The 27,695-nt window shown below is 36.6% G+C and overlaps 1 protein-coding gene across 1 annotated transcript in view; it reads right to left on the reverse strand.

Moving 5' to 3' along the window:
• Window positions 1-384: 384 nt before the first annotated feature.
• Window positions 385-27,695, reverse strand: part of KIF20B (kinesin family member 20B) — a 41,913-nt gene continuing 14,602 nt past the window's right edge. The window contains 19 exon segments of the mRNA XM_009320515.1: window positions 385-462; window positions 1,779-1,921; window positions 3,439-3,586; window positions 4,346-4,423; window positions 6,676-6,918; window positions 10,482-10,592; window positions 11,215-11,391; window positions 12,453-12,608; window positions 13,629-13,765; window positions 14,032-14,157; window positions 14,794-14,851; window positions 15,337-15,459; window positions 16,515-16,653; window positions 18,028-19,237; window positions 23,035-23,200; window positions 24,802-24,921; window positions 25,114-25,175; window positions 25,763-26,030; window positions 26,998-27,148. Coding sequence (XP_009318790.1) covers window positions 385-462; window positions 1,779-1,921; window positions 3,439-3,586; window positions 4,346-4,423; window positions 6,676-6,918; window positions 10,482-10,592; window positions 11,215-11,391; window positions 12,453-12,608; window positions 13,629-13,765; window positions 14,032-14,157; window positions 14,794-14,851; window positions 15,337-15,459; window positions 16,515-16,653; window positions 18,028-19,237; window positions 23,035-23,200; window positions 24,802-24,921; window positions 25,114-25,175; window positions 25,763-26,030; window positions 26,998-27,148 — 3,694 coding nt within the window.

Genomic DNA, 27,695 nt, shown 5'->3' on the forward strand with positions numbered 1-27,695 from the left:
TTAAAGAATTTAAGGATATACAAGTTTTAACATGTACTCATTTTTTCCACTCAAAGTTATGGTAAGTATACCGGCCACCTGAAAAAAGCAACTTAAACCATTCTACACAGGCATAGTTCTTACTGCACAATGGGTAAATTATGAACACTTTCAAAGACACCATTCCTTAAAAAAAACAAAAAAAAAGATTCAGACACAAGCTTTCCTGAACCGTATTTCAAGCTTTAATGGAGTCAGAACTGGAAACCATCAGAACAAATTCTATACATCTATATACAGACTTCAGAGCATGACTAAGTATCTATTACTTCTTATATACAATCAGCTGAAATAATACAGTGGAAAAATGTCCTAACTAGGAAATACAAACATGCTTTTGCAAGATTATTTAGCTGTTTTTGACCGTAGCCGTCGCTTGATGATTAGATGATCACTTTCCTTCTCTTTTTGTTCTATAAAGATCTGAAAAAGACATTATTTCAAGAGTTACTCAGCATTTCTTCAGAGACACGTGACATGCACTTCCAGATCCATGTAACCAACAACATGGTTTTTCCCAGAAGCTGTTTTCAGAATGAAATTTGCTTATTATCTTTTAGTCAGAGGTCTCCAGGATAGAGAGACCATTTTAGCGCATCGTAATAAGCAACAAATACTGGGAACATACAAAATCCCACTTCTGCTGAAACAAATACCAAAGTCCAAAGAAAAATGTGATCCAAAAGCAGCTCTCACTTCTAATCTCTAATACTCATTTTGTGAGACAGGAAGCATTCAGAAAATGTATTTTTAGCTTAAATTCCTTTAGCTTTCTCTGATTTTTCCAGGATGCAGTCTTTCAGTTTTCCTTTCACTTCCAAGCTTCTCAGCTTCTTTTGGTCTGCATTTCTCATTTTTTTCATCCTCCTATGGACAGCATTTTGGTTTCTGCTGCATCCATCCATACAATTTACAGAAAATTCAATAGGGTATCTCAGTATGGGCAAACGCTCACCATAGTGCAGGGAGAATGAAGAGGTGTATTTCCAACAGAGCAAGAGTACACTCAGCACTATAGTTACTGTCAAAGCCATAAAGTTGGACTTCAGAAACAATGCATTAAGCCCTGGCCTGTAAGACTCTCTATAGGCTGGCTTAGACAGAGCAACACAATTTAAGCACACCCAGAAGGCTACCTAAACTGTTCTTTGGGAAAGCATGGAGGTATCCACATCCTAAAGTAACCCAAACATCAGCTGGGCATAAACGGAACTGGAAATTACCTTAGGAGCTCGCTTGCCCTGCAAAGTTAATTGTACATGCAGACCTTTATCTTTAGTATTTCGATCATGCTATTCCAAATCTATGGATCCTTTAAAGGTCTCTATTTCTATTCTCCCTTTATGCTACACTTAAATGAACACCAACTGCTGCAAAACCAAATTAAGACTCAATTGCTGTAGCAGAGGAAAAAGTAATCCTCCACATACCACAGCTAAGAAGATATCTATGAATCCAAATTTAAAGATATCTCCGTGATTGCTGTATCACCTATACAGTACGTCAGCAGTCAAACACAGAGGAGATAGGTGAGAAAACGGAGAAAATTAAGTAAAACCACAGAAAGAAAAGACCAAAAGGAATGGTTAGGTAGAATCAAGAAATAAATCAGTACTTTCAAACCTCTTCTGCAATTTGATCAGACCTTCAGGTTTGTTCCGTCCCCCTAATAGTTTATTTTAAGCCAAGATTACAGAAATACATTACAGTGGACAGAACAGTAACCTGTAATCACGTACCGAAGAAGCAGGGATATCTAGAGGGCAAGAAATGTCAGTTGAATACAGCTTTCTCTTAGCTCGTTTTGGCTTGAGCTCGTTTTCTTTGACGCTTTCTGGTTCTGCAGACTTGGGAGAGCTTATTGTCGCAATCAGCTTCTTTGCTAGAAGAAAAATTTTATTGTAAATCAATGTCTTACTGGTTTTGTGAGCCTCAAAATTAATGTATAAAGCAACCTTTATCAAAAACAGCTTAAAAATGAAACAGATGTAGTCTGAACTTCAAATATAAAAATTCAGAAGTGGTATTTGACTACCACAGTTTTCTATAGCTTCAGATGCAAAAGCTTAAAGGACACATCTAAATAGCACATTCAAAATCAATTAGGATTCAGATTTCACTGGAAGTTAAATACTTTAACAGGAGTTGAACAACAGGCTTAACTTCTTTGTGCTGACAGAAGCACAGGGTAGAGTCATTTTTCTCTACATACTTGTATAGTTTTAATCAAACTAGTACTAGGTCTATAAAGAGATGAACATATGCATATTATGAGCTAGAAGGAAAGAAGAAATCCCAAACAATATAAGTTATGCAAAAGAGGGAAAAAATTACAGGACATAGTAATAAAGGTTACAAACTTGAGCTCATTTGCTCAAATTAAGTATTTTTAGAGTGAAATTTTGAGTAGTCTGAATTTGGCTTCCATTGATAATGGTATGTTGTCCTCATGGAACCAATCTAACAAACCTGGAAAATTTTAAAAATCCCACTATCATCATCTAGACTATCTTAGAGCAGATGAGTAAAACGTACTCTGTAGCAAGTCAAGTTTAAGTTGGTACAGAGATCTTAATTTTAACTGTCCACATTGAATAATGACTGACCTTGTTTTAACCAACCCAATAACAGTGTCTTTTAGAATTTAACGCTGGTGATTCCTTGTGCCCTCTGCTAATTTTAACCTCTTTTTTTTTTTAAAAACACAGTAACTCAGAGATCATGTCTTACTGTAGGAAAGAATAAAATTATATTCTTCAATGGAAAGTCCTAGCAGTTAATCTTCCCAAGCCTATGCTTATAAACTTAACGAAATCCATTAATTGCTTCATAGTCAGTTTATTGAAGTCTTCCAAATATTTTCATAAGACACCAGCTTTCAGATTCTGTAGAACTAATCTTCCCCTCCCACATACATACATCAAATAATTAATACAGTTTCCACAGAAACAAAGCCGGGGGCGGGGGGGAAGAGGGATTGCTTATAGAACAAGGTAAGATTTGGAGTTTGAATTCAGCTCTTGATTTTTTTAGAGCAGTAAGGCAAGTTTCTGAAATTGTCTTTAACTGTTTTACTGCAAGCTTAACAGTTATAATTGCTTTTATGATAAATTTATATGCACATATTGCACACTGAGTCCTTTCATTCCACCTGGTTTACCTTTCACACCTAACCTAAACTTTAGAACCCTGTGGTCCTTGCAATCAAGACAGCCTTTCCTACTCTGCAAGATTCAATATAGCAAGCTCTAGTTCAGACTCCATTATTTCATAAATAAAAGAACAACTTAATGCAGCAAACATGTCCTTTAACAACACATGCATTAATAGATTACAGTAGAAAAGCCATTATACAATGACCAGAGAACATGGAATAAACCTTATTTATTCTGTACAAACCTTTAGAGTGAATAATAGTAGGAGAACTTTGGAAGAAGTCTCCAATTTTTTGCAGTGTTCCATCTTTCTTTTTAGCTGACTTTTTACTTGAAGTAGATTCTTGCTTTCTTAAGGGGTATTCTTTTCTAAATGAGTGTGTAGCAGACATCTGTACAGAAATACAAGATTGTTTAAGTTGAAAATTGATTTATCTTCAAGTTTAATTCCATTTTATTTGGCTTCAATGTTATTTTCAAGCTGACATTTTGAGCTTTGCTACTGACACCTCTGGTCATTATACTAACAATACTACCATAGCAAGCAACGTAGACAACCTCATTTTATACCCAGAAGAAAAAAAATTGTCAAAATTTCACAGAATACATTTAAGGGCATGAGTAACACAGGAAACAAATAGTTTCTTTAAAAAAAAAGTAGACTCAAAGTTGTAGAGTATTTCATTAGACAAGCTGTTCTAGTTATAAATAAAACAGGAGGAAACTGATGGGGAAAATAAATCTACTACCCAGCCTCTGAACCTGCCCAGGTTGCTACTAAGGCCTAAAATCATCTTTTTATAATTGTCACACATATAGAGGACATGAACCTTAGTTTTCCTCCAAAGGCATTGCCTATAACATCACATATACTAATAGTATGTTCAAACTAGTCTTCATAACTATTCAATATGCAACATTCTTCCCTTTGAATCATTGTACGCTGCAGCTAGTACGCATTCTTGACAAATACAGACTTACTCTCTTTAGTTAGCTTATAGAGTTTAGTAGGAAGACAACGTAAGTGTTTAAGAATCCTATTCAAGTACATAGATAAGGATGATACTGCTGCATAAGAATGTATGCTTCTTTCACAAGTCCACCTTTACAGAAAAGGCCAAACTAACTTCAAAAATGGAACAAAACCAAACCATTTTTTTGTTGCTTGTAGAAGGTGAATTAGTCATAGCAGGTGTTGCATTTTTCTTGTTCTCACTTTTCACAAAATCCTAAGAAAATAAATATGACAAATTTTAACTAGGATTCTCCTGGAAAGAACAATTATTTATACTACAGAAGCAGCCACTGTTTCAATGCGATGACTAACAGTAGGGAGGCACTGGCTAATACTGGATAGAGGTAACTATTCAAATGTGAATTAAACGCTAAACAAACTTGTGGAAGGGAACTAGAAATACCTGTAGTCAAACCATTCTGACATTTACTATTTTCTTCTCTCCATTATTTCCTATACTTTTGGCTTTAAGATATTTGACAAGCAAACACACAAATTGAAGTTAACTCAATAAATCTAAATGTAAATTCAGATTTACGGTGACAATTATAAAAACAGGTTGGTAGCACAGTACCATTGTTAAGCTGCCATTAAAAGATACCTTCTCTCTTGTGAAGCAGTGCCAAGAGATTTCAGATAACTGATAGCCATACTGACTGATAACAGTGTCAGAAAAGGGAGGATTTTGTTCTTTGTTTAATTAGAAGGGAGTCTCTGCAAAAGATTTGGTTTTGTTTGTTTCTAAAAACACAAGGGGTTTTTTGTTTTATTTTTTAAAAATTTGAGATGAGCAGTACATTGTTATTTTAGCACCACAGGTTTCCCCTCAGTCCTTAGTTTTAGTGCTGACAATGCACTTTTCAGTTTTAGGAAATTTAAAAAATAAATTGTGTCTTCAGTAGACTTGTGACAGTTAAAGTTACCGAATCATTTTATAATCTATTTCTGTTTGGCATATGTAACATGAAAATAATATTTAAGAGTAACATTCAGGTGAATAGAAGAGCAATAAGATACTTTTAAATTTAGTTCCATGTTATTGAAGTGTTACTTAACTAAATGTTATCCCATAAGGGTATGAACATGGACTTCTACACTATGAAAGGATTTAAATGGATTGGTAAAATAGTATTCTCTAAAAACATGGATAACTACGTTAGATGAAATATATTCATCTGTAGATAACGTTTGGTACCTTTTCCGTGCATTCAGAAGGGTGGTTATTTTTACACCTACTTTTCCAGCAGCTTAAGAGAATACTACTCTTGAAGACAGTTGGTTCAAGACACAAGAAGCTTAAATCAACTCTGGACATTATTCCAGAATGAAGCGTTGAATTCCAGATGAATTAACTTACACAGCTTTTAACAGTTACTTTTGCAATCTAGGTTTAACAAAATGAGTTTATTGAAGTACTGTTGAACACTAAATCACTGAAGTGATTATTTGCCTTAATTATTTTACTAAGAGATTAAAAAAAATATCACTTGGGAATGCTCAAATGAGAAATGCTAGAAAAGCATCAGATATTTCACTCTCCAGCTGAGACAAGCTCACTCACTGAAAAGAGATCACTTAACCACCTAGCCAAATCATCCACAGGTCATCTCCCTCAGTCACCTGTCAGCTGCAAAAGTCCTTAGAAGTATAGAGATTCATAAGCCCCCCAAGTAGGATTACAAGTATGTAAGTACCACCACAATGTGGTCTTAAGGTTTCATAGCCTTTGTAAGCGTCTTACAGACAGCTGTGTTGGTGCTAATGCTAATAACATGTAAAGGAAAGGAACATGCAGTTCAGGTAGGAGCAGTGAAGATTGTTACCACCTTGAACTGCTGTGGAGCCTTAGTCTCACATGTAAACACCACAGCACATTAAGAAGGCTGGAGCATATAACCCAGCACAACTGAAGGAATTAAAGAAGAATTAAGGTCTACATAAAACAGGGAGGTTCAGGTGCTGGTGCGATTAGTTTTGTATAGTCCCTCTAAGTACAAAAAGATCAAAGAAAACACAGGCTGGAAAAATGAAGTCAAAGGAAGTGGTCTTGAAACTCTGAAATGCATTGATTAAGCCCAGGGGCTTAACTTGTAATTGGCTATTAGAAGAGATAATTGATACCAATAATTGTCTAAACCAAAAGAAGCAATTCTATAGAACTGGTCTGTAGTCCCACAGATCAGGGCTGGAGACAGGAGCAAATGGTACCAGCAGGGAGAGACAAATGTAAAAGGAAAAGAGAAAGTGCAAATCGGGGACAAGGGGCCAGAGTCTGGAAAAATTGAAGTCTATGACCTTATTCAACACAGGCCAGAGATCCACCACTTGCCAGGGGGAAGGTTTAAATATACCCTAGATACATCCCTAGGATCTCAGTGAGAATCAGAGGATAGAATTTTAACAAATGATCAGAGTAATACATTGAAAAACTGCACAACATATTTTGTCAGTTGGTCTAGGTCATACCTCATCCATCTCTTCACTCTTCCTTTTCTTTCTTGGCTTGAGCATTTTAACTGTAACTGGTAAGGTGCTGCCCTGGTGCTTCACCTCCATCTTATTGGGTTGCAGAGGTGTGAACTGGATTTCCATCTCTGGTTTTGGGAACCGACTAGTTTTTCCATTTTCTGTGGACACTTCAGAAGAGTCAAGGACAATTTCTGAATGGTCCTGCAAGCATATGGAAATTTTAAGAAAACAAGTTTTAGACTAACTATGAGTTAAAAAAGCTATAATACCTATCCCTCCCCAGTGGATTGCAAAGTAAGCATTCCATTTTCCAGCTGTTCGCTTTCAGAACACTTTCAGAAGAAATCTACTTCGACTATAGAAGAGTTTAACTTTTACTTTCTAAAACTTTTTTGTTAAATTTTAAAAAGTTAACATTTCTATCTATGATCACAGAACTTAAAGTTTTCCTTGCTAAACTCAGCCTGATACTTTGTTTCCAAGTCATTTTCCTCAAGGGCAGAGACAGCTAAGTCTAGGTTTTCACAGCTAGCAGTAGTAGAATTGACACGATTTTCTTCATCTTAACTCTGCTGCTCCTGAGGAACCAGGCAGTAATAGGAGCTTTTGAGATAAAAGTATAATCTTTCTCTAGCTTATCTTTAAGGAGCTTTCCCTTCCTCTTCTAGAGGAAGTTAATTGTGCAAGTAACAACATCCAACTGGCAAGCTACAAGCCAAATTCAACCTATGAGAGACTTCCATTCTCTGGAGGAAGAGCAGGCATTCAGGCAGCACCATCGCCCACAAGCTGAAGACCTTGTCTTGTACCTGCTTACAGCCAAACCGCAAGAACTGCACAGTGAGGGTGGGATGGAAAGGTCAGTTTGCACAACTCTTCTTCCCCAGCAGCACTTACCTTCCATCGTCCACCCAACCCTGTTTTTCTCAGCAAAACCAGCAAGAAAGTCAGAGATGCAGGAGCCAGGGAGACCACAGCTCTGTGGCAGCAGTTCAGCTGCTGGCTAACGTACAAAAACAAATTCAGTAGCTGTTTGAATGAAATATGGAAGATGGGCTGCTGGGGTTGGTGGTGGCAAGAAATGGCAGGTGGCTGCTACCACTGCTGCTGGTAGGGTCCCGAACAGAGTAGCTACTGTTGCTTCTTGTGCTGGTTCACCCTGAAGGGTACCTTCCTCCTCTCAAAAAGGAAAATGATCAAAACTCATGGAAAGCCAAAAGGTAGTCACCTTCAACAGGCTCTGCTGGGATTTTGAGTGGGAATACCAGCACCACTGCATTCCCAAGAATGAAGTTGGCTATTAAAAACATTTTTCTTTGTAACTGCTACTTCATGAAAGAGTTAACAATCAAAAAGTTACATTGGAATGGTTAGTGTCATTAGCTAACAAAGCTACACACAGGAATCCTGCAGTGGAAGAAAGCAAATCCAATCTGCCCTGCTATTGCTCATCCATTTAAAAGGGTTTATATATTTTTTTCAGGTGACTGATCTAATCAGCCACTTCATAAGGATTGGTGAGAGCTAAGTTTTCAAGAGCACACAGTTGAAGTCAGATATAATTATTCACATGATTATGTTACACAGCTTTTGTTTCTACCAAAAGCCACTAAATCAGGTGATCTGATCACCAAGAAAGGTATTTGCAGAATAAAACTTTAGAATTCTTCAGGTAACAGGACACGTTTCTTCCCTATTCTGCATTTAGCAAAATCCATACAACTGCACAAGGTTTTCAAATTTAAAGTTTTATACCAACCTCGCTTAATGAAGAGGCACTGCTAGGGCATTGAGATAATGAATAACTCTCTTTAACTTCATCATATCTTACTGGAATGCTTTGTCCAGCTATAGGATCAGTCTTGCTTTGTTTTTCCATAAACTGTAAATATTTAGAATGAGTGAAGATTATGTGAGACTGTAAACCTCAAAATATTTTGAGTTTTCTAAAGTTACAGTATAAAAGCTCAAGCACAGACAGCTAATGAACACCTGGACTGAAAGACATCACAAGTTTAAGTCAGTAACATCTATTCACAATGTGATCACAAGATGTGCCCTGCTGGGTCTCACCGACAGTCCATCTAGTTCAATATTCTGCCTCCAGGAGTGGCAATGGGGGATGCTATTTAGGGATAAGGTGGCCAGGATCATACATGTTGTCATTTGTTCCCTCCATACTCTCCCAGCACTCTCAGTTGTCGCATTAGAAGTGTCAGAGGGTAACACCTCTGCCTAATCCTCAGAGTATCCATTTATGAATATATTTATGGATTTCTACTACAAATTTTTCTAATCCCTGCTGACAGTACCTGTTTCTGCCACCTCCAGAAGATCATTAGCTGCATCATATAGGAATATGTTATTTTAACTGTTTTAAAATTACCTATTAGTTTCATCGAGTGCTGTCCAGTTCTTGCAGGATTTTAAGAAGGACCGTTCTGCCTTCTGTTTACCCACCACAACCATGATATTGTAAGCCTCAGCCCCATAACCCTCCAGAAGCCTTAACCTCTCCTAATCAGAGTGCCAGCTTCTTAGCCTCTCCTCACAAGGCAGGAGACACATATCGCCTCGATCACTTTAGTTTTAATTCTTTATCTCCACTATGTCTTTCCTGAGAATTATATTTGACTTCCCCCCAAAACTTTACCCCACTCACTTCAACACCACCATAAGTTTCTCACACGATAATCCTGTTAGCAGCCTCTTCTTATTCAGAACATCAAGTATTGTTGCTACTGGCTTGAGGTAAATATTTCAGCACCAACTGTTCATAACAATTCTTCTCTATAACTAATTTTATGGTGCTCTCAGTTGCTATTACAAAGCTGTATAAAGCAGTAACCCTTCTGAGAGCTATTCTGTCCTCCCTCATACATCACAAGCTTTATCTATACAGCACTAGCCAAATTGATGAAGTAGCAAGAAACTAGCCAGTCTTATTTGGCAGCAGACAGGAAAGAGATGAAGAGATGCATTTTGGCATTCAGTCCAGTTCTGCAACAAGAGGAGAATCGCACCTTCTAGCGGCCAGGGGAGGGACTGCTAGGAAATCCATGTTCAGCCCTGTTCATTATTAATTAGCAATGAAGCCACATAGCATTAATTCAGTTTAGCAGGAGAACTACCTCATTAAATACTGTTCATGTAGCACACAAAGGTTCGGTCAGAATCAGGAGTCTCAGTACAGCTGCAAGCCTCTTAATTTTTGTTCAGGAAATATGCAGACTTGCTCTTTGTGTAAACTTCAAATATTGTTTTGTTTTGATTTTAAGTGGGATGCAAGATACTGTTTTGTTCTTGTGAACCCCCATATGGGCTGGCAGCTCTAGTTACAGAATCATCTCTATTATGACACTACAGGTGATATCATGAAAGTTGTTTGAGCTGAAATCCCCTTAACACTGACATAACCAAACTGAGATGACATTATAAATATTATGTCTTCAAATCTCTAGAACCTGGATTAGTTAACTAGTTTTTCCCTCAGGTATGTAAGTTCTATAATGTAGAGAGAGGTGGTATTCTATTAACTAAAGTACTTTTTTTCTGAGAGCGAGCATGAAAGAGGGAGAGAGAAAGCATGAACAAGAACTCAGAACTGAAGATACAGTTAAAGTACAAAGAACTACATAAAGTAATTTTTGAGAGATTCCCAATGTTGCTGGAATACACACTGACAAAACATAACAAAAGTTATTAACAACATATTTATAGAAAGTATGTACTAATGATAACAAACATACCTCTTTGTTTACAGACTGATCTATTACATCTTGTCCTTCTTCAGGTAAAGGTACTTCTGCCAAAGACTGAAGATTTTCATGGTTAATGCGTTGTTTCAATTCCTTTATAAAGTCATCTTTCTCAGCCAGCTGTTTTCTTAGTTCTTCTATATCAGTTTCATTGTCCTAATAAACATAGCAAAAGTTGCCATAAATTGCAGCATTGGCAAAAGAAGTTAACATATACACGAGCATCATTACGACTATTTGGTAGCATCCGTTTTAGAATTGCAAGCTAAACCAGTCAGCTATCCAACAAAAAGACAATAATTTCACGTACGAGTGGCCACTATTTAAAGTGAAGAAAAGTCATACAACAGCCTGGGAAGATGTAATGCAAAATTATTTTATCTTACTCTACTTATGTAGCTATGAGAAGTTCACCTCCCATTTGTTCATGAAGTCCTTGGTACTGTGAACAAGGCAGCAAATGTGATAGTTGTTTCAGATTTCCAGTCCAACTTTGCAATCAAAGGATCAAAAAGACTTGAGTGTTTATTTGAACTACTAAATATTTTGAAACTTCAGTTACTGTTACAAATTCAGTTTAAAAAAAAAAAAGCTTTTTTTTTTAAATTAGCTGTGAATGGTTTCAATATGACAGTGTTTAAGAACAAAAACAGAGCCAAAATGCAAAGAGCAAGTATAGTGTTTTACAGAATTAATGGATAACAAAAAAACAAACAAACAAAAAATCCACACAGGAACGAAGGAGCCAAAGCGCGTGAGAGAGCGTGAGTGAGATTACCTTTCCAGAATCCTTTCGTGCAGCCTGTTTCAGTTCCGCTATTTCTTTATCCTTTTGTGTGGTGTTAGAAGCCAAAGTCTTGAGCTGTACTTCCAAAGCTTCTACTAATGTATCTCTTTCTTCACGCCACTTTTGAAGATTGCTTTCCTTTTCTACGAGCTGTGCAGCAAGTCTTTCCTAAATGGGGAAAAAATAGTGTGTAGAAGTGGTGTTCAATTCTAACCTATCTGAACTATTCTGATAGTACTAACTATGCAAAACCAAACTATTTTATGGCCTTAGTAAACTTGAGAGCCTATGTAGATCTTAAAAAGCTCATATAGAACTAGTTTCACTACAAATATGCAAAAGCAAACCATGGTTCAGTAAGAAAATCTGTATCTATATTTATACTCTTTGCAAAGGGAATTTTTGGTAAGAACCACCACTTCTGTTTGTTTGCTTTGTGATTTTATTACTAACAAGTCTCAGGCAAGCAAAGTCACAGACAAAGTGAAAGTAGTCCTAAGCTCCTAGCATCCTCCTGTACTGATTGCAGGTCCAGAAAGTCATTGCTAATTACTTCTAGATGCAACTACAGTTTTAGGTTGTACAGATTCATATAATAATTTCATATGCTTAAGAAATTACAACCTTGATATAGTCCAGTGAACAGGCAAGGTATCCACCTTTTTATTAACTATAAGTCACTCTACTTTGAAAGCGATATGGGAGCAAAACCACTGGCATTTTGACCAAGTATTTTTGGTCAAAATACTGGAAAGAAGCTTCTTTTTGTCAACTTCTGCTTGCTTTTCTTTTTCTCTTCCTTCTAAAGGCTATGAGCTTTTTTTTTTTTTTTTTTTTTTTTGAGAAAAGCCAAGCAACAAATCTTGTTTTTCAAAGTATGGTTTCTTAGCTTCATTAAGTAGCAATTCATTTAGGTGTAGGTTACTTACTGGTGTTTTACACACAAGATGAAGTTTGAAGAATTCATAGTGAGGTGGCGGTGGTAATCAGATAGAAAGGAAGAGACATGTTAACTTCCATTATATACTAAGCTTTTTCATTTTGTGACCCTCCTATTCTTCCCTTTTCATATTGAGAAGATCTCATCTAGGCTTTGCCATGCGATAAAGTGAGGGAACTTTGTCAAAGGCCAGCTACCCTCAAGTGCCCACACTTACCGTTTGACATGAGATTTGCTCTGTACTAAAGACTTACACTAGAGGACTCTGCTGAGACCTCCAGTCACTTACAATTTCTGCTTGTTGCTCTACATGACGTTCTCTGTCCTCCGCAAATTTTCTCATTTCTCTGTTGCGATGGCTCTCAGCTTCTTTTACTTGGCTTATGAGTCCCGTTCTTTCCTCCAGCCACTTCTTTCTATCGGTTTGATACTTTGCCTCATTTTCCTATTTTAATGTAACAGAAATAAAACCATAGGTAGAGACTAAGCAAAAAAAAGAAAAAAGGGTCTTAAAATCCAGATTACCATTAAATAGGTTCATTTCAAAAAGATAACAGAAATACTAGCGCAGTTTTACTTCAGCATATTCCCAAGTGCAAGTATTACATTCTCATTTGATCTTCTCTATTGAAAAAAATTAACAATTTTCAGCACTTCTTATTCAGACTGGCACGTCTTCATTGGAACAGAATTTTTTTTCCTCTAAAAAATGCTCTGAGCAAGTCACAAACACTATAAAAGTTACACCAAAGGTAATGGTAAAGACACCCTTTTAACTTACAAATACCCAATCTTTTATGCTGCCTTACAGGACATGTTAGAAAACTTACTTCTACTTCAAGACTGAAAGGCAAAGAATGCAGTACAATTTGAACAGTAGGCAAAGATAGTGCATACCTAAGAATGTCACTTCAATCCACAGCAACTTTGCCTCCTTTTCTATCAGAATCAAACCTCTTGTCAGACATTCTCCCACATAAGACAGAAGGGACCTGAAAAGCTGCTTGGAAAAAAAAGTCTACTTTCTAATCCAAGGAGAATTAGAGGTAAGTCCTCAGCCTAACAGGAAGGGCTTACAGGTCATACAGCAAGCACAAGATCTTGACGAGTTTGATTTAGTTGCCCAAACAACTGACAGGAAAGAGGTTCGGAATGGATATCAGGAGTTGGATCGGTTAAGGCAACTGTAAGAGGAATCCAGCTACGGAGCACCATCCATGGTAGTATAATGTAGGGAAGGGTGCACTCCAAGATGGGGCATCAGTGATGCCGATATTACAAAGACACTGTATCCAGACTGTATCCAGCTGCTGGACTGCAGCTTTGAGAGGAGGTTTCCTTTACTAGTGTAACAACTTGCCATATCATGCCCTAGCTCTTGAAGATAGCGACACAAAAAAATTTAGACTCCTAAATGAAAGTTATGGCTTTAAAACTAAGTATGAATTACGTCACCATGTTTTACCTTCAGTTCTTTTTGCAGCTTTATTAATTCCTCATTTTCATTTATGTTTTTCTCCTCATTTTTGCTCATCTTTTGCTGCCAGTCACTATTGCTCCGATTATTCAGCTCTCTGTATTTCTGCTTCCATACTTCCAGTTCTAGTCAGTACACAAAATGAGGTTACATAACGTAGTTTCAAATGCGTATTTGACCACATTCACATCCTTCTACTAAAGTTACTTGGATTTATCAGCTAAGACCACAAAGGGACAACAGAAGCCTTTAACTGTTAGACATTTGTTATGTACTACATAAAGTTAATGCCTAACTAGCAGTCAACAAATAAAAACAGAAATTTAAAGCAGCTATCACAATACATCCAAAACAATTTTGCCTCCCTGCTCCCTTTCCAAGGAGGGATTACCCAAAACTAATCTGTTGGTCTCTTCTAATTTGGCTTCAAGCACTTGATCTTGTTCAGTCTGAGTCTGTTCTTGTTCTTCTAATGTCATCCGCATATCTTCAATTATTTTTTCCTTTGCTCGCAGATCTGAAGATTTGAAAATAAATTTACAGATAAGCCGCCTCCTAGTTCCCACCATTCTCTCCCAAAGTGCCTTCATTACAAGTAGTTTCTCCTATTCCCAGGGATCAAAAGCTCTATTAGAAAGAAATAGAGCATCTCTACTGAACTATCCAAATCCAAAATTCTTAAGTGATTCTCATCAACTTGATTTCAGCGAGTGTTTCAGTGTTAACATCAGTCAGACTATGGCTTGTATTATATGGGAAACTAACCATTGTTCAAACTGCTAAATGTTTATCAAACCTGCAGAAACTGTTATTGTGCTAGTTCATGTTTCAGTGTTTGATTTTGTTAAAACGGCCAATTAACATGGCAAATAAATACCAACATTTAATAAGTTCACACTGATACAGCAAATCCACACTTTCTCTGGGGCTTATGTTTCTTATTCTTAGACTGTTTCTTAGCTTTCAAATATGCCTGCTAATAACGATTCAATAAAACTTAATTCCTGACTGGAACATTTTAATGTCCAGGTTGGAGTTTCTCAGTATTATAAAATATAAATATACAAGACACTCCAAATTCATTAACAACATGGCAACTCATTATGTTGCCATTCCACACCCAAAAAATGGAACAATAATGGCTTTTTCTGACCTTTACGTGTTTTCTCATACTGTTTGGAGATTTCTTCCAGCTTCTCATTATTCAACTGCTCCTAAATATCACATTGAAAACAAATTAAAGAAAAAATGTTGAAATAAACAAGTATACATGCTAGAAATGAGTAGCTTTTCATTCTGAGCTTTAATAAGTAATGAATAAAGTATTTAAGACAAACAGTCCAGAATAAGTAAGTTTTTCATATAGTGTAAAGGAGCATTCAAGCTGATATAAAAAAATGTTTAGAGGAAGACGTTACTACTAACGTATCTAAGTGTCACTAATAAGAAACAGGGTATCTGCAGGTATTAAGTATGTATTTACTAGGCAGATGACTATTTAAAACAATTTGACAACATCCTGCAGTGAGATGTTCTTTAAACATCTTTCATTCATCCATTAAAACTAATTTCAGCTGGTTACTCTTATTTTTACCTCAATTTCTGTAAGCTTTCTCCTGTTGCTTGGAAAACTTGCCTCATTAATGGATTAGTTAAAAAAAAATAAGAGCAAGTAAAATTTTAAAAAATAAAATACCTTTTTAAGTTGCAGAATTGTGCGCTGTTTGATCTCCAATTCTTCACTAAACTGGTTTTTGATTTTCTGAAGTTCATTAACTTTGTTCCTCAAGGATTTCTCCTCAGATCGCATTGTACACACCTGTAACAATGCACAAAGACACCAAGCAAAGCTAACATTTAGCTATAAGCCTTTTACAATCTCTGTAAGTTATCTAAATAACCAAATACTTTAATTAAGAGTCAAATTTTTGCAAGCATATTAGCTAAATTTCAGGGGCTAGAAGCGCACTTTACTGTACATCCTTCCTAGGGAAGGATTTTCACCATAGAACAGAGTATTATATTTGGCGGGGCGGGGTAGACACACACACCAAAAAAAACCCCACTCCCATAAAACCACCAGGAAATAGCCTAATCAAACTACAAATTCAGTTGTCCTTTAAAAAAAAAAGAATGTTTTCTGACATGTGATTCCATCCACTCTTTGTTCTCAAACAGAGGATTATACACTGAATGTTGAGTAGGAAAAGGTCCTCAAATATTAGGTTGTTGGGGAAGACAGAAATACTTTTTTAAGGAATAACCTTCAAGCCCAGACTCTTGCAATAGTGCATAGGATTTTAAGTTCTTGTGATATCCCATGAGGTTCTAAGAAATCCTACTGCTTGATAACTAAATACTAACAATTAACATTAGTAAAAGTTATTCCATTTTTTCATTTCTTCTCCCCAACCTTAACAGAAAACATAGCTCAGATTTTAAGAAGTCTCTAGAAGTTAGTGCTTTCCTTTTCTGATTAATCCATCTTTTCCTCCCAGAGATGAGCATTTTCCACAAGTCTGAGGCTTTGAAGTCAGCACAAATAACAACATAAGGCTACTGTTGTTATAGAGATTATAAAGTCCTTCTCCATAACCAGATTAGCCACAGTTTCCACAAACCTTTTTCAAGTGTATTAATAAAGTTTACTTCCCCCCTTCAATATCTGTACGAATCCATGTTTTGACATCTGGTCTTATCTTTAGCTTACAGCTTCAACGGCAACATAACTTAAGATTCACTGTTACTGTATCACTCAAAATAGCCTTATGAATCACTTTTAACATTCATAGCTTGAGTTTGTGAAAACAGGTTTTAATAACAGAACCCCAAGCATAAACTTGCAGAGAAAACATTTGGCCTATGGTTACCAACCTCTTTTTGTACTTGCTGAATTTGTTTCTTGGCATCAGAAAATTTCTCTTTCAAATCCGTATGCTCTTCCTCTTTCCTCTGCAAATCTTTTTTCAAACTCTGTACAAGGGCAGAGCTCTCAGACAGATCTTTACGTAGCCTTGTATTAGAAATTAAGAGACACAAATAACATTAGTGTTACACATCTCAAAGAAACAGCTTTTATACATGAACTCAGGCTCTTTGACTGCTGGTTTTATTCATGAACGGAATCTCAGATGTATCAGGTCAATTACAAGCTTTATAATTTTACTTTTAGATTTCAGCTTATTATATGATCCTGAAGTAACAAACTGCTCAATTTCACCTCTGAACACTGCAATTTTTATTTTTTTTTTTTAAGCACAGTAGAGCATACATTTTTATTATTATGTGTCCTCACAAAGTAACAAAAGGAACAAGGTTAATATCAAGTAAGTTTAAACTTGATATCTACATCCCAGACCTTATAAGGATCAAAATAAATAAAAATAAAAATAAAATAGAAAAACCTAGAGCATTGCAACAAGTACTGCTGTTACAAGTGCTACAAAGTAATTCAAAGTTTGATGGATTTTTAAATGGTTGTATGTATTTAAAAAGGTTTACAGCAAGACATCTTGGATTTGTACTTTAAAACTAACTAATAGAAGGTTTTTTAGATTCTATAATTGACAATACAAAACAAGGCCTCACAAAAGGAAAATTTTTCAAAGCTTTACAAGCACAGGGTCAGGGATCCCCGAACCTTCATGATAAATTGTACTTTAGAGTATATACAGGTACCCACAGATACGGCACTACGGAAACCCAGGTCAGAAGGGCTACATAGTATCTTAAAGCTATTTTTACACGATCGCAATTTCCTTATCATATAGCAAATGTAATCTCTCAGATACATTTAATCTCATATTTCTTAAAGATTTAAAAAGTAGAGTAGAGGGCAAGTTCTACTCTCCTACACCCATTATTCCTTCAAGTTCTTATAGTAGACTGTGTTGACCTAGAATAGCTATTACCAAAACCAGCTGTTTATTGCTTACTCCCTAGGCTTTTTTTTTCCCCCCTTTCTTCTTTTCCTTTTTACCACTCAGTTCTTTCCAAAGAAAATGTTGCCTGCTTTTATACAAGTTACAGGATATAACATTAAACTATATGTTATTTTCTCCAGAAAGGTTACGCAACATAAAACTATTAGAAATCCCCAAATAATTCTTCATTTCCTTGCATGCTTCCGTTTCCCCCTACAATAGTTCCACAGGATTTAGATCTATATTTTTGAAAGAATATACAAACAGGTGAGGAAAACATAGTCAGCAGAATATGCAAATACAAAATTCAAGTAGTGTCTTAAAACTTCTTAAAAAAGCAGTCTAGTTAATGAAGTTGATAAACATGCAAATGTGTAATGTCAAAATAAACTGATGTTCACAGAAGGTAGTTTTAACTTGAGCGAATTCTCAAAGGGCTATGAGTTATCTCATTATTTACTTACAATTCTATAGATTGTATTTGCTCATCCTCATTTTTCTCCTTTTCCTGAAGAGAGTGTTTCATGTTTTCCAACCTGTTCATCAACTGCACAACTTCCTCCTTTAGATTTGCTTCTTGATCATTTAATTCTTTCATTTTTTTGTCTGAATTGGCACATTTCTCTTGCAGAGCTACTGTACTACTTTCTAGATTTAAACTAATAGATTCTTTTTCTTTAAGCACTTCTTCTAACTTTGTTATGCTATCATCTTTAGCTCTAAAAGCCTCCAAGAGGCATTCAAGCTCTCTTATTTTTCCCTTGTAGCTGGTAACTTCCTCCTCAAACTGTGCAATTACTCTGTGATCTTCTGCAGCCTGTTTTTCAAAATCCTGGGTTTTCTTCTGGATTTGCTCTTGTAACTGATTCACAAGATCTTTTTCCTTTATGGACTGACAATCTTGATTTGCAGTCTCATTTAATTTTATTTTTAGTTGATTATTGTAATTCTCGGTGTCACCAAGTCCCTTCTTTAAGTCTTCAACTTGTTGAAGTAGTTCTTGAATCCGCTGACTTTTTTGTGAAGAAGTCTTAATAATATTTTTGCATTCTTCCCAAATGCTTTCAACACTGCAGTGAAAGGAGCTCTCCCGTCTCAGATCTGCTGTAGAAGCAGTTTGGGACTGCATGCATACAGGACTCATTTGAGCTCTCGCTGATTCATCTTTTTGAGAGTCTAAGGAATCCTTCAGATTAACTGGATCAATATCCATAGCGTAAGACTCTAAGTGACATTTATACAACTCATCTACTTTGGACCGCATTGTTTTAATTTGTGACACTTTATCAATTATATTTTGTTTGGCACCTTCCACTTCATTATTTAGCCAAATAATCTTTTCTTCTTGTTCCCTATTTATAGTTTTCTGTTTGTCCAATTCAGAAACAATCGCCTGATAGTCAGCTCGACACTGCTGAAGTTCTTCACTTAAGCCAGAAGCCCTATCTTCAGAAGCAGAGAGCTTGAGATGCAAGTTTGTTATCTGCCCACTGAACTCTTCTTTTTTGGTTTTTTCTCTTCTGCATTTTTCTTCAAGTGCAGCTAGCTGACCTTCCAAGGTTTCAGTTCTTTCCTTCAGTACTAGTATTTCTGCATAGTTCTCAGAAGTATTTTTCACGTATTCAGTTCTCTTTTGCTCTAGAGAGTCATCTTCCCTACTCTCCTTCATATCTCCTAAAAAAAAAAAAAAGACGAAACCATACAGCTCAGGTTGATTAAAATCAATAGTACAAGTCACTACCAATACCAAATAGCAATTACTATATGGACAATGGTGACCATCTGAAAGCCACACCCTCATATCATATAGCATTTTGAAGTCTTGAAGTACTTAAAGCTCTCTGAAAGGTTTAACATGCAATAGGTGCCTCTTAAGCTTCTAGACATGGTTTGCAGCAAGAGGTGTTCAGGTGCCCTAAATAACACTTTGCCATGGCTCTATTCCAGCCTTCTACTCTGCACCACTAGTAGAAAAAACTAGCTAGTTTTACTAATACATAGTAATACCTATGAGCTAGATAACATTCACAGTTATGTCTAGTTTCCACATTCACTGGTTTAGCAATCCCTTTAATACAGCCAGCAATCACCCATTCTACATTTAGAAGAGCGATGGTTATCATGTACTTTTCTAAGAAGTTTCATTCATACTCAATACCCCATTACTTTAAAAATTAAGCTAAAAATCCAGCACAAGTTTTTCCGCTTAGTGTTTGGGACCTTCATCCCTTCTTTTTTCAACTGGTTTCTAAACTAGAAATAAGGATAACTATTTATGCTCACACCTAATGTGATGCATATAAAGTTCTCACAGAAAGATGTACAACATTCCATCACAACTCCAAATTTCCATAAATATTTTATTAGCTTAAGACTGGTTTTCCCCCCTAAGTAATGAGCAATTCTAACTAAGATCACATGCATTTCACCACCTTCAAAATTGACTCCAGCTGTGTTTCGCACAAGTGTTTTAGAATCCAGCTGTGTCCATTTAGTAACATGCATGCTATGTTCTAGTGTTAAGATCAAGCCTGACTCTCCAAGAATTAAGTTGTCACAGCTATGTACTCCAGGGAGATACTATGGATTCTCGCGAGTACTGCAACTACAGTAAGGTGGAGTTTGGCAGTCACCTCACTTTGGGAGCAGTAAGCACATGGGTACTGCATGGAAACACCCTCTGAAGAGATCCAACAAGTTTTATAGGGTCACTAACTTTGAGCCACTAACAAAAAGTCATACTGAAGCATTAGCAATAATGTTTTCCATCTCAATTCAGGTTTTGGTTTTTGATTATTGTTAGAGTGATCAAATTCCACAGGACACTTTTTTCCTCCTGCTTTTCTGTCCTAATTAGACATATCAAGTGCTCCCGCTAGGTGAAACACAACAGCAGCTTTACTTTGGCTTGTAAAGCCACGTTTCTAAATCCTACAAGATTTAAAATGTTGGATTGGGAGATGGTTTTCTCTGAAAGCCCAGTTGTGTAGTCCCTAGAAAACATATCAGACAAAATACTACATATTCCTCACACTGGACATGAATTTTACATACTTCACTAAAAGAAAGAGGGACCGAGGTGTCTTAAGACATATTTTGTGATCCAAGGTGGCAAGATGAAAAGAGTACCAGAGCTTAGCCCAACAACTACATGAGAAGGGTATGATCATTCAACAAGAGGATTTAGAAAGTGATCTAGACGCTTTGTACTGACAACCACAATCATGCAGCAGGATAAATATTAGTGCAAGACGACACATGATATTCAGTCCAGAAGCATTTTATGTAGGAAGCACTAAGAAAAAGCCCTAGTCCAAAACATGGGAGGCCAGTTCTAGAGAAGACTACAAAAACCTGAACTTCAAGACAAAACAGCCTATCCTCTCCCAACATAAACTTTGGTCATAGGCCACTAGCATATGTAAATTCTACAAGAAAGCCATCACAGTGTAGCTGTGCTCATTGTTCTATTGTGCCAAGTACATGTAACGAGAATGGTTAAAGTATATATATATTAATAAATTTCATCATTATGGAGCATCTAACAACTCAGTTTAAGTCAGATGCCTTATATTCTCAACACCCACAGAAGAAACTTATTTAACATGACTGAATAGCCTGTTCTTCCTGACAGGAAAATCTCAGTGCTGATGTTAATTGGCACTGTTAGTTATCCACTTTAATTTCTTGTTTGAGAAGAGTTATCACTTTTCTATTTTTTGGTTGTTTAAATAAGCTTCAGTCATGAGATTATAAACCTACTACTATCTAGTACCAAGGAGTCTACATCAGCTCTACTTCCCACCCTCTTCCTGTAAAATTTATATAGGTGGCACCATCAAATGTTCATGCTAGGATCCAATATTCATCCCAACCAAAGATGGTAAAGACTAATCAGAGATGCATCTGGTACAGAGACAGAAGCTTCTCTTAAGACAGACTTCAAATGACACTTATTTGAACAAGTTGTACAAACATCAGAAATGCCCTACTGGATCACACACTGTCAGATGACCTAGCCTAATATTCTACCTCCATTTGCTACTGTTGGTAGGCCCAGCCACTTCCTACAGACCTTTCCCGACATAGAAAATTGAGAATGTTGAAGGAATATGAAACAATATGTCCCTGCTTAACCCTTTCAGTATCTATGTATGAACCTGTTGGCTGTTAGCTTGTCTAACCACTCCTGGAATGTGAGAATTATCCGCCTCTCCCACCTTTAGAACAGCAAATATTAGAAGTTCACTACCCACTGCATGAAGTGCTTTGTTCCATAAACTTAAACTGATCTTCTACTGGACTGAGTGTTCCCTTGTTCTTTCACTGCAGAATGTGATGAATGGTAGTCCAGCATTCAGCTTATTCACCATTTGTATCCTCAGTTTTCTGTGATCATGTGAATTTGAGAAGTCTCCTTTTAACATGTTTTATTCCTCGTTATGGAGATAGATATTTTCTGCTTCCCATTTTTAATCTTATTTCTCTTTTCCTATCCCATCCTCACCCAAACAATGCCTGGAAGATGTTCTTGCTTGCATCTATTCTGCAGGAGGAAGGCAAGAAAGTAAGGGACACGAAGGGAAGACCTTTCATTCTCCTTTCGCATATGCTTTCCATATTTCTATAGAAAACTGAAGCCCAGCTGTGTCCTGAAGTCAAGTTAGAGGCAGGCAGATCTTACTAATACCATTTCGCACAAGTCAGTCCCATATAGCTCAATCTCACTGATTAATGGACTTTAATGAAATGGATAATGTAAGTAGTGGTGTCCTTTAAGTTTCACCCTTATCCTTGAAGGTCTTCAACCGCAGCTAGTTTATTCACCTCGTTCTAAAAAGACTGGTAAGCTAACAGATAAAGCAAGGAAAGCAAAGAGATTGGAAGTGCAAATGTGAGAGCTGCACAAAATATGCCATCTGTGGACCTAAAGTAATTTTGCTTCCATTCAAGCGGAAAGCTTTTCTCCTTTGCTAGCACTGTCACCTTGACCAGAGCTGGTGTGTTCGCAGCACGCATACAGAATGAAACATCAAGTTTCACAGCACATACTGTATAACTGAACAATCGGTAAGTCATTGACACCTTTGATGCTCGCTTAAACAATTTTAAAAAGCTTGAGCAGGAGATGCTACTTTACAGAAGTCCAGCAACAGCAAGCTTAGTACAAAAACAACCGTTAAGAAATTGCTTAAGAACTACAGCCGAGTCTGCAAGTACATTAACAGATGAGAAAAAGCAGCAGAGAGTCTAAAAACTAACTTTTATTTTAAGCATTTAGGAGTGAACAGTATAGGACCTTCTGCAAAACAGATGATATTTACATAATAGTTACTTCCATTTACAGTTTAACACAGTAGATTTTCTCCTCATAACATAATGTTTACGCTTCACAACTTTTTGCTTCTGTTCTGGAATAGTAATCAAGTTTTTTTGGAAGACCCCCGCTTGAGTGATGGTAGAAATTGTACCTTTCTTTGTAGGTGGCTCTTCTTCCACAGTAGGCTTATTTTCAAAGCAACGTTTTCTTCCCACTTCCAACACAGTTTCCTCGCAATCCTTGAGTTGGCTGCTTTCAATCACTTTGTTAGAGTTCTTTTCTGTCCATTTTCTTTTAATAGTAGTTACAGTATTGTCCTGCATTAAAATAAGATCAATTAGTTTGAAGTTTTACAAAGTGAGCACTTAAAAGGCTTTGTAAACTTTTACATGCAAATATTTTTACAAAACTATCTGGGTAACATGTATAGGGGTTGTCAGAGGAACAAGTCAGTTACAGATCAGTTACGTAAACCAAAAGCAGGTACACCTTCAGATACTAATAAGCATAATGCTTTGCACTGTATAGAAAACAGAGCAAGAGACTAGGAAACTACAAAATGCAAGACTTGCATGTAAGAGGAGTTTGTTTACCACCTGGAAACAGTTTCCAGTGTCAAAAGAGTTGATGAAATTCCTGATTTGTTCAAAGGGCAAGTGATTAGCTCTAAAAGTTCGTCACTTTCTTGTCATATAGTTGGTAGAGTTGGGAGTTCTAACGGCCTTCAGCAAGGCCACAGATCATTTTGATCATGACGGATCTGATGCAATTTGAAAGTGTAGTCAGTTCTGTCATACTTACTTTAGACTATATATTTGACTAAGAATAAGGTTTCTTTACTTGCAAGATGACACAAGCGGCAAGCCATGCTGGTTACCACGGACCAATTACTCATCTTTAAGTACTTCATTAAAAAAACCTACAGAACAGACTTGAGGTTTGTGGTCACGTTTTAAGTTTCATGCCACACAGTCTCACAGAAACACTGGACAGAGTTGGAGCCTTACTCTTGGAAGGAGTAGTAATAGGAAGCAGTCATCATGCCTCTTACCACTCTTGGAGCATTCATACTATTGAAAAGCTAAGTTGCTGCGGGGCAGAGAGAGGGAATAGAAGAGTAAGTATGGTCAAAGCCTTAAGTTTACAGTGGAAGAGAGAAATGGATCAGAGTGCTGACTAAGTTTCATTTAATATGTTCTCAGAACTACTTCAGGTTACTGGACATCAGGCTCAAAAAACAAACCTAACTGCATGTTTTTGTTTTTTTTTTTTAACCTGTATACATTTAGCCAAGCTAGTCTTTTGGCATTCAGCAGCTAGCAGTAGACTAGCCAGTTGCAAGTCTTATTAATCACATCAAAAGCAGAGATACCCTGGTCATCCACTCTTAGTTCAAACTCTGCTCAATATATTCATATTATTGCTCCTACTTTGAAAGCGTGTATGCATGGTGGTGGTGGTGGGAACACACTGATTTTTGTTGCTAATTTACCCAATCACTGTCATTCTTACATTATTAACTTCTAACTTCAATTAAATTTGACCTTTTGCTGCAGCAAAACCTCCTTCCCTTCTTCTTCCACGCAGGCAAAAATAGACAGTGACATAATCCCTCTATTCCCACTGCTTAAGTCCTCCCAGTTTGAATTTTGTTTTTTTTTTTTCTTTAGAGTGGCTCTTCAGAGTCTCATCTACAGGCCTTCAATAGTAACTCCAGATCACTGCTTCCAGAAGTCCCATTTTTCACCACCCCCCCATTTTGCTGTAACTTTAGCTTCAATGCCAAATTCACCTACCACCATTTCAAGCAAGTAGCAATTACTTTACAGAAAATTTCAATTTTCCAAAACAGTTAAGTCCATTATAAGCATAGATTTAGATTTTTTGTATAAAGAAAATTGAAATGTCTAAGACTTACATAGTCTTTTATGGTTTCTTCTAAATGGGATATCAAATCTTGTAGTCTCATAATAACATCATCTTTTTGCTCTACAATGTCCATTAGTTCTTGAATCCTTTTATTCTGTGTATTCATTTTCTTGGAAAAGAAAGAATAGTAGTTCAGTCAGTGTTAAATTGTTGAACAATACCACACATTTAGAAGCAAGATAGTTAAACTAAGCTTGATATAAAAAAAAAAGCTAGAAGCATACTATAACAGCATTTTAAGCTACCGGCATTTCGTATTAAAGCAAATAATTTTGCACAAGTTTCTCCTTGAGAAAGTTACCTCAGTTGCTTCTTTAAGCTGCTCAGCAGACTCATCCAATTTAATCATCTGCGTTTCAAAGTCTGTAACAGGAAAAGAAGCCTGCATTAAATAAGCAGCCATTACATAGTTTACTCAGTAATCCATTTTTCCAGATCTTCTGGTACCTCAGTAGCTTTTGAATAGAAGTCAACATGAAAATAAATCAATCTACTTATAGGACACATTTCAAAAGTTGTTTAGGTTTTCTTGAATAGGAGAATTGGGCCTTACAACCCATATAAAACATAGATCATGTCAGGAGACTACTGCTCAAATCATATTATGAAGTATTGCTACTTTCTCCTCTATGAACGTTCCACAGGATACCTGAAAACACTGCACCAGCAAAATGTAAAGAACTGTGGGGATTACAATATAACCATGAAATCAAGAATCAATAATGTTGACACTTTACCCCACAATTCAGAAGTGTGCAATTGACAATTTTAAGTTTTGTCTTAAAAATGAAATAACCAAGGCCTGTGTAATTGTTCAACCTGAACATACATAAAACAGTTGGTTACAACCTCTATACATATAATTTGGTTCCAAAATCCTGCTCAACTGGATTATTTTTATTTTATAGTAGTTTCTTTTTTCTGCCTTTCATATCACACACCCAGCTCACCTTTGGTTTTCTGCATCAGCTCTTCTTCAGTTCTGATTAGTTCATTGGTTTTCTTTGTCAGCTCTTCTTTGGTCTTAGTTAGTTCAGTAGTAATTTTTCCCAGTTGCTTTTCAAGCCAACCTATAGCTTCCTGTGGGTCCTCTAGGGACACAATGTATCTGTGTGCTTCTTCTGCCTGCTTTTTGATATCAATGACATCATTCTGCAGAGAATCAATAATGCCCTCAAGATCAAAGTAGGTGCCTGGCCCTGTGCTGCATTCTTCATACTGAAAGATAATTTATAAATATATCTCTTTAGAAGTGGCAAATAATTACACAATAGCCACTATTTCTACAGAAAATTTGGAAGACCATTTGAATTCAAACATATAAGTACAGTTAATTCTGGCTTCAAAGCCATCTTGTGATTTCATATGCAATTTGATTGCCAGTTTCTGTCTACCTTCACACACAAGTCTCCAGTATCAAGTAACAGCTACTTCATTTTTATAGCATTTAATGACCCACCATCACATTCCCTTTTATATCACCACAAAAGCATCCCCTCCAAATTTTATATAAAAGCTAGTATTTTTTTTACCCAATGAGAACATTGAATTAACACAGCAAGTGAACAGTTTCAGAAGGAATACATCTGAAATTTTCACAGATGAGTAAAAGTTGGTGAGGTGAAATAAGTTTGTGGTAACTTATCAAATTAGAGATGTACTCAAAACATTGACTTTATATCTTTCCTCTTTGTTTTTAAAAAACAAAGCGTTCCAAACTCACAAGAGCCAGCCTCAAGTTAAGAGTCTAGTTATGGCTTAAGTGTATATATAGTTCTCATTGCTTCCGTTGTAGCTACAATAGCCTTAAGAGGGAAGAAGTCTCTGGGACCACTGCAGTATGGTCCATATATGGGGCCTAAGAAGTCAGCTTCAAAGACTTTAAATTGGCACTTAATGCAATAGAGTTTATACCATAATTGCAGCATTCCCCCCCAATTTCTTTCTATACAGTAATTTTCACTTTGTGTTGCAGAAATGCAGAAAACCCCCAAAGATTCCTAAACACATACCCGAGGCTCAGCAACTACTGCTATTAAATGTGATAAATGTATCTTGCTGCGGATACAGTTACACAGCATGCAATTCCTCGAAACCATCCTTCTAACCCTTGAGACATACCATCACCATAACAGGTAGTTAGTAAAAGGGATGTTATTGTGGGGGTGGGTGGGGATAAAAATACCAGAGGTCCAGCTTGTTCATGGCAAGGCTGATGCTTTAATTTGTTTTCTTCATCTGTGTTTACAGTATAACCATTTACAAGTTCCTTGAAGATTTCCAGGCGTCTTTCAGAATTTTCTTCAAGCCGTTCTCTTTCATGAGAAAGGCACTCTCTACAGTAGGAAAAATAAGTCAGCTAAAAGCTAGCCAGTATGAGCTGCTAAGTAATTAGTATAGTTGCCTATTAACAAAGATGTTTTTTGCCTTTATTTTGGCACAAGAGAACAATACACAAAATGGTGTTGCTACACCAAACTAGAAGTATATTCCCCCCCACCCCTGAAGAATGAGGGGGAGACAAATATATATATACACAGATTATGGATAGCACTTAGCTACAAGCATTTTTTCTAAGCTTCTTGAGCCAGAATACTTGTTTGGAGTATCACTAAGACTGCAGTAACCAAAGAATTTGCAAGTGTCACTCTTTCTATAGACATCCTATCAACAAAGCTCTTCTCTTAGGGAGAGCTCTACAGGATCAAACACTTCTTACAGATTACACACACACAACCCTACCCACCCCCCAGAAAAAAAGTCAAAGCCTTTCCTACACTGTATTTTTCCTGAACTCGTAGTCCAAATAGAAACTGATATATTAACAGAGGCAGTAAGTCTAGCAGAAGAACGTGGTCTCTTACAGCCAAGAGACAGATTTAA

This window comes from Pygoscelis adeliae, unplaced genomic scaffold (genome assembly GCF_000699105.1).
Source record: "Pygoscelis adeliae isolate BGI_AS28 unplaced genomic scaffold, ASM69910v1 Scaffold190, whole genome shotgun sequence".
Lineage (NCBI taxonomy): Eukaryota > Metazoa > Chordata > Aves > Sphenisciformes > Spheniscidae > Pygoscelis > Pygoscelis adeliae.